This window comes from Oryza sativa, chromosome 2, assembly GCF_034140825.1.
Source record: "Oryza sativa Japonica Group chromosome 2, ASM3414082v1".
Taxonomy (NCBI): domain Eukaryota; kingdom Viridiplantae; phylum Streptophyta; class Magnoliopsida; order Poales; family Poaceae; genus Oryza; species Oryza sativa.
The window spans coordinates 5,672,378-5,680,051 of NC_089036.1; the positions used below are offsets into that span (position 1 = coordinate 5,672,378).

At 42.4% G+C, this 7,674-nt stretch overlaps 1 protein-coding gene and 1 long non-coding RNA gene across 2 annotated transcripts; one reads left to right on the top strand and one right to left on the bottom strand.

Annotated features, from left to right (window-relative positions):
- The first annotated feature begins 754 nt into the window (after positions 1–754).
- LOC136355436 (uncharacterized) lies at positions 755–2,148 on the top strand. Its single transcript, XR_010739689.1, has 2 exons — positions 755–1,210; positions 1,480–2,148. It is a non-coding gene; the product is annotated as an uncharacterized lncRNA (long non-coding RNA).
- Positions 1,888–6,649, bottom strand: LOC4328650 (calcium-dependent mitochondrial ATP-magnesium/phosphate carrier protein 3). The gene is made up of 5 exons (XM_015767910.3): positions 6,057–6,649; positions 3,772–4,557; positions 3,597–3,687; positions 3,080–3,514; positions 1,888–2,244 (listed from the first exon to the last, which is right to left on the bottom strand). Exons 1-4 carry the CDS (start codon positions 6,535–6,537, stop codon positions 3,322–3,324), a joined length of 1,551 nt encoding a protein of 516 aa, XP_015623396.1. The 5' UTR covers positions 6,538–6,649; the 3' UTR covers positions 1,888–2,244; positions 3,080–3,321.
- Positions 6,650–7,674: the final 1,025 nt, after the last annotated feature.

The window sequence follows — 7,674 nt, forward strand, 5'->3', positions numbered from 1 at the left end:
CCCGTTGGCGCTGACAGGAACAACCTCAGCACCAATCACTTTGGCGCTGAGCCGACGATCTATTTCTAGATATAGTTTTTGGTAGGGACTAGTTTTGAAATAAGTTTTTTTACAAGGACCAAGTTGTAAAAATAACGGTGGTCTGAATGTCTGATAGACATCTTAATACCATATACATATCTTCTATACACAATCTATATAACTAAATCACTAATTATGCTATAAACAACACAATATGAGTTATTTGTGTATCGACAAGAAAAGATCATGGGTTGGTTTGGTTTAAGCCAAAACATGCCATATCAAAATATTGATATTTTAAATAGTAATTTTGAAAATGTTTGGCAAATACCATACAAATAGTATCAAAATGTTGGCATTAGCATGCTCATGATTTGATATTGTCAATATTTTAACATGGTTGCAAATCAAACAAGTCCTATACACCATAACAGCAGTGACGTGAACAGTTTTTCATGTCATTGCTATGTAAATTGTCAAGAGAATGGCATGGCTATTTGTCTCCCAACAACCCTATAATTCTCTCCCTCACGAGGGAAAAAACAAGGAAAAGGAGATTCATGCGTTTTTTAAGCAAAAAAAAAAAAAGGAGATTCATGCGTTGATAGTATTCGTATTTTGTCAAATTTTCGGTTCAATTCGGAACAGTTTCCTGGTAAATTCCGCCGCGCCTACCGCACATCATCCATTCCCCCATGACGTCAGCCACCGGCCGGCTTTGCCGGAGTAGACCCCCTCCCTCGCCGACCACTCGAAAAAGAGAGAGAAAAAAAAACTCGTCAAAAAAGTCTCGCTCGGAGACGCCTCTCGTGTGCCCCGCCTCGTCTCCTTCTCCCGTCGCTTTCTCTCTCGCCGACGACGAGGTGGCGGTGGGCGCTCGACGCCGCGTCGCCGTCGCGGACACTTGTCGCCGCCGCCCGCGCCAGGTGTCCCGTCGGTCGGCAGCGCCGCGCGTGCCTCCACCTGTCGTAACCCCAGCGAGCGAGCCAAACCAACACCCTGCGCCGCCGTCGCTGTCAGGTGCCCAGCCGCGCGCCGCGTGCGCGACGCCGCGCAGCGGAGGCAGCATTCGAGACGGCGCGCGGCGCGCGCGGGCGATGTGCGCAGCAAACGCTGGAGTTTGCACGGTTTTCGTGGCGAATTCATGTCCAATTCCTCCGCGATGATGGGGGGAAATTTCGAACCACGCGTGAGATTTTTTATCTGAAAGGAAGAGAGGTTTTTTGTGGTCTTGGCTTCCTGTCTTCCTGTTGTGATGCATGTGCTGACCTAACAGAGTTTTAAGGCCTGGGTTACTTCCAAACTTTTTCTTCAAACTTTCAATTTGTTCGTCACATTAAAAATTTCCTACACACACAAACTTCTAACTTTTCCATCACACCGTTCCAATTTCAACTAAACTTTCAATTTTGACATGAACCAAACTTCTACTCCTAACATTCTTTTGTTTCGTTACAGTCAACTGCAGACTTGCAGAGAGGTTGGTTTGCTTCTTCAGAGCTCCATCTCAAATCTTACCGAGAAGTTTCCACCGAGATCTGTATAGAAAAGGGAAATCCATCTCTGATCGAATTCAGATGTGCCCGTCAGACCCAGATACGCGGATACTAGCACATGTGAAAAATTCAAGTCAGCGAGCAATGTTCACTTCATTCCCCACTTGAGTACTGGAGTAGTAACGCATATGAACGCTCAGACAACAAAATCTATTATATTATCAAAACAAAGTCTTACTATCTCCTAGTACTTCCAAAAGTCAAGCTCCATAGACAACACCAGGTTAGGTAATTAGGTTGATGAACGATGAAATAGATGGAAAAAGAAAAAAGCTAGTATGCAAACACAGTGATCCACGAGAACGGTAGATAAGCATATAAAAGAGCGAGCAGCTTACCGCTTTCTTACATTCTCTCTTGTTAGTTAGGTTATTATGTTGCATGATGCAGTGGGTCACCAGAAGACGATGCCCAGGTTGATCATGTAGTTACATATATGTAGGTATATAAGGTAGAAAGTACATGTAAAGCAGTGCCCTGCTGGGCAGCTTCAAGGAAGGTGAAGGTCACACCTCATGCTCCTGTCAAAGCTCAGGAGCAGAAAGAGTTCTTCCTTCAATGTGTGATGATCTCAATTTGTATGAACAAATTTTCCCCCTTATTCAGTAGCAAAAGGAGCCTTCAGCAGATCATAACTCAACAACTAACTAGATCCCGGGAATGCCCACTGCAAAGACATGAGAAAGCCAACGTCAAAACATAGATATTTAATTTTAGGAATTGTGAGATCAACATCAAGATGCACAAATCAGTTCTAGCTATCCAACACATCAAGAAGATTGATCTAACTTTAACGAGCACATAACAAACCTTCAAATATAATTCCAGATTTGAGATCTAGAAATAAGGATAAGGGAAAGAGGGAATGTACATTCATATAAAAGGAATTGAATCACCAAAGGAAAATATTAAAGAACGTGAAAATGGGAAATCCAGATTTAATCCACCAGACAATCTTAAAATCATAGGAATTCCTTTTCAGCTTGGGAATCTAGGACCCAATAGCTGCTTTAAAACACAGGGAATAATTTTTGTAGCAACTCTTGGAAAAATAATTACATACTAGTATGATGACAAATGATACCTCTTTGAGATATCAATCTCGAACATGAATCTAAGATGGAGAATCTAAATTATTTGATGGAGCTTAAATAACATGAATCCGTGATACTTTCGCATGCTCCCATGCCAATAGTTTCCAGTAGAGTTCCACAAATAACTGAATATCTAGTAAATACTGATTATATTGATGAAACATTCATGGCGGCCTATAAGAATAAACAACTGAAAGGCAGAGGCCACTGCCCGGCGAACATGAATTGCCTAGTTGGTGCTTGCTAAGTTGATATGGTACAGTAACTACAGTTTAATTGCCATAATATCCTCTGTGTGAGCTCAGTGCTGTACAACAAGAAAATGAAGAACTTTATGCTATAAACTTTCTAAGTATAAAGTTGATCCAGAAATCATATAAGTGAAGAGCTAGTAGTAAGCAGAGATACCTGTGTCTCATCATGGGCGCTTGATGATCTGATGAGTACTACTCTTTTTTATTTCTTCCATTCATATTTAGGAGAAACATTGCGGTCAAGACTTTTCAACTCTTATCCTGAAGGCAAAATACCATCTTTCACTTCGGGGGAAAAGTTAGCACCTACCCAACCAATAACCCCATGCTTCAACAGTATCTCTACAGTCAGCCATGCCAATAATGATGGCTGGTATGGAAAATAGACAGAAGAATTTAATCGAGTGATAGACTTTTCTTCATTGTCTCATAAACAAGATATGTTATACTTGCAGCTGGAACCACTTTGAGAAGATTTGGTACAAGCCCTTTGTAGAATCCGGAAATTCCCTCATGCTGCAGTGTTTTCCAGAAAACATCAGACATCCCTCTATATGCAGCCTCTGAATTGGCTCGTTGAGCTTGCAGTCTAGAAGTATAATACAGTAAACAAGGTCAGAAGAGGTGTCCCTCTTACCAATATGGATTTCTATTGACAAGCTACTGCGCACCTTGTTCTGATGACTTGCAAAGGGTAAACACATGTTGCTCCTAGAGCTCCTGAGACTGTCCCACAACCTAGTTGGACTAAAGGACCAGGATCTGCATAAAAGATTATACTTTAGCGAAATCAATTGAAAATTGAGAGGACTGTGATGTAAACAGAATTTTTTGCACGGAGTTTACCGCTATCCTTGAGGACATATGTCTTGGACATTTCTTTCAGTGTTTCATAAACAGTAAGATCAATTCCAGCATACGGAACCATACCAAGCAATGATGGAACGAGGCCTCTGTAAAATGCTCGAGGACCTTCCTGCATCCAAATGTCTCTTGATAGTGCACCAAGGCTAGGAATTTTACCACTACCACATGCAAAAGTCTGCAGTCGAGTCTTTACTAAATCTATGGGATAAATTGCTGTCTGTGCCACTGCTCCAGCCAAACCACCAGCCATCAGACGTCCAGAAGTACCAATGTCGCTCTTATTTTCTCCTTTACTTTTCATTATGTATTCTTTTAGCATTTCGTAGGCATAAAATCTTATTGCACTTTCTGGAGCAACCTTTACCACATTTAATCCATTTCCTCTGAAGAAACCACGCAGACTGCCCTCTCTCCATATATCCTTCACTGCTTGTAATACTGTAATACGGTTTGTTTGTACTTGCATGATGACTTTGAGACGGTCAAGAGGTGCAGTAGCAGTACGGGATGTTGCACCAGAAACACCTCCTGCAATTAGATATTTGCTTGCGCTTGCATGTTTACTTATTCGTTCTGGTATAGCAGCCTGCTCGCCTATATCTACAAGGCAGACTCTTTCCCAATGATGGTAGATGTTCTCAATGGTTGCCTCATGAGGGTAAAGCAAAAGAAAGTCCCTCCATTCTTCAAAAGTAATAATTCCATTATTATCCTTATCCACATGCTCAACAAATCTTGCAAGCTCCTCGTCATCAATTTCTATGCCTGCAAACAGCAAACTGATATTACTTGTAAGACATCAAAAGGACTACAATTATCAGGTGCTTTCCTAGGACATAGTGATTTAATAATAGGGAAAAAAACCTGCTAGTTTTCACTTTTAAGGTTGGAACTTAAACCACCGAATTTGGGACATTGCAATATGAATACTAAGCAGCAGATTTTTCAATTTGACTTGTTATCGGGTAAGAAATTATGAAAAAAAGAAATCAAATTCATTCCATCAGCAGACAGCCATAATTATTACACTGCAATTGCTATGGGTGGATCCTAGTAGTACTACGCTTTCTTTTCTTCTTGATCTAGTGCTGGTAGCCCTGTTAGAAACCAGAAAGAAGAGACTTGATGTATATGTCCGGCGGTGGGCAAGCTCAGCTCAATCAACTGAGATGGATTCTTTTTCTCTCTATCTTGCTTCATGGTGTTCAAGCACGCCCATAAATTTGTGATTAACAGAAAGGAACAGGCTCAATAGCTTTGGCTGTGAAATGCTCATACTCATCCCTAAAATATTTTATTACCATCGACAGTTTAAAGGCAGAAAGGAGTTCAGGTTATTCAAACAAAATGAGATCAGCAGAACAACCCAATAAATCATGATGACCAGAAATTAGTTAACAAGGCATATTTAGTTGCTGTTTCATGAGAAATAAGTTGAAAAGTTGAAGTCGGATGTATCCTGTTTTTGCAAGACATCCTCATGAAATGTATCATCAAATCCATTTGTCCATTTCATATACAAGTGCAGATGAACTGAAATGATATATTCTTTCCTTGCTCTTGAGTTTTTTTTTTCTGCTCAATATTATCCTTATATGATGTCAACTTGTCAAGGCAATTTCTCGGAGGTCAAAACTTGGGTTCTCCAACTGAACTAGGAGGTTTGGATCTAAGGTTCCAGAGAAGTTCATAGGTTGTAACTCGAGCAGGAATGTCCCTGCCTCCCCTGGTTTCACCCCTGGTACGCACAATTCGGTCAAATTTTCCATGGCCTTGAGGCCTTCGCCTCCACTCTTAACTGCATTTTGCATTTCGCATGACCGAAGCATCAAAGCACGTCTAAAACTCCCCGGAGAAGGTATCTACTACTAATATGCAACATAACAGCCATCCGCTGTACCTATTCCATTCATGAAGCATGCATTGCATACGCTTCGACTTCCATGGGACCCAATGTAGCTTCCAGTGCTAGCAACATGCGAAGGTGAACTAGAAAGCAAAGTTGCACAACTAAATTACCTCAGAAAATCACAAAGCCTAGGCTTACTGCATGTCAATTTGTCAATACCGCGTGCCACATTTGCTCGAGCAACTCCCATCATGATTAAATTTGGACACCATTTTTTTTGGATTTTTTCCTAGATACAACTAATGGTCTCATGGTGTCACGTGAAGCACATTTAGCATCGCATTAGGATTTATGAGGAGGATGGATGGATGGAGCAGCAGCAGAAGAAGAACTAAGAAGTATTCTAGTTAGTTACCAGCCTTGACGAGGGCGTGCCAGAGCTCCTCGGGGAGGATGCAGCCGTTGTGCTCGACGTCGATGGCCTGGAAGATGCGGTAGAGCTCCAGCTCCTTGTCGTCCATGTACCTGCGGAAGTCGTCGTAGCCGACGCGGCCGTCGCGGTCGCGGTCGCACGCGCGGAGCAGCTCGCGGGCGTAGCCGCCGCCGCCCTCCTCGGGCGGCGGCGGCGGCGGGAGGTGGAGCGCGGCGAGGCCGGCCTCGATCTGCGCGTGGTCGAGGTGGCCCCGCCCCGCGGCGTCGAAGAAGCCGAACATGGCGCGGATCCGCGCCTCCCTCTCCGCCTCCGTCTCGTGCAGCGCCAGCAGCACGTGCTCCATCGTCGCCGCCGGCTTCCTCGCCGCCCCGCACCCTCCCCCTCCCCCCGCCACCGCCACCTCCGCTGCTGCTGCGGATGGGCGGGGGGGCTCCGCCGCATGGGTCGCCACCGCGCCGGACATGGCGGCCGCGACGGCGAGGGTTTTGGGGCGGGTGATCGGTGAGGGCGATGCGAGGGTGAAGCGGAGGTGGTGTCGGAAGGGAATATTCTGTCACGATGGCGATGCTGTTGCTGATGAGCTCTTGAGCTGCTTGCTCATCAAAAGGAGAAGAGCCTCTCTCTCCCTGCAACGCTACTACTACTATGCTCTATGCATATGCCTGCCACGCTCACATGTGGTGTGGTTGCTTTAGTTGAAAAGGTTTGTTGTGAACGGATCTTTCTGCGGATTTTTCTATTCAATTGTAATGTAAGGAAAAAAAAATAAATGTTTCGATATAAACTTACTCCATCCATCCCAGAATATAAGAAGTTTTAGAGTTGGACATTGTTATTAAGAAAGTAGGTAGAAGTGAGTGGTGGAGGGTTATGATTGGATGGGTAGTGGAGGTAGGTGGAAAAAGTGAATAGTGGAGGGTTGTGATTGGTTGGGAAGAGAATGTTGGTGGAGAAGTTGATATATTTTGGGACAAATTCTAAAGGCTAAAAGTTGTTATATTTTGGGACGGAGGAAATAACAAATACATCATCCATCCTATAAAAAAACCAATATGGCATATGACACATCCTAATACTATGAAATGTTTATATTCGTAGTAGTAGAATACTTATGAAAACGAAGGAAGTATCTAGATAGTGCAGTATAAGATTTTGTTTTATAAAAAATGTATTTTTCTTGAAGAGCAAATAAATAATATGTTTTAAATCTACCAAATAATTTGAAAAGAATATTTGTTTCTAAATATTTAACGTCAGTAACTTTTCGAACTTTTTTTTTGTCTCATTAAAAAGTTTATGCAAATATAAGAAATATAAACCATGTTTAAAATACCACAAAACAAGTCACAACAACACAAATGATAACAAATGGAGTATATTTTTCAGGGGCTTATTGGGCAATACAGTACATGCAGTTATTCTTTCTTTTTCTGAAATAACATCTTTTAAGCTAAAAATAACGACTCTAAGATGAGTAATTCTTGACCTAATATACGAAAGCAACACTATATTATGTAATGTAATATATAATGGAACAGTTTAGTATATAATGAAAAGAAAGGGATCGAATTAAGCCCAAGAAGAATCAAGCAAAGTAGTG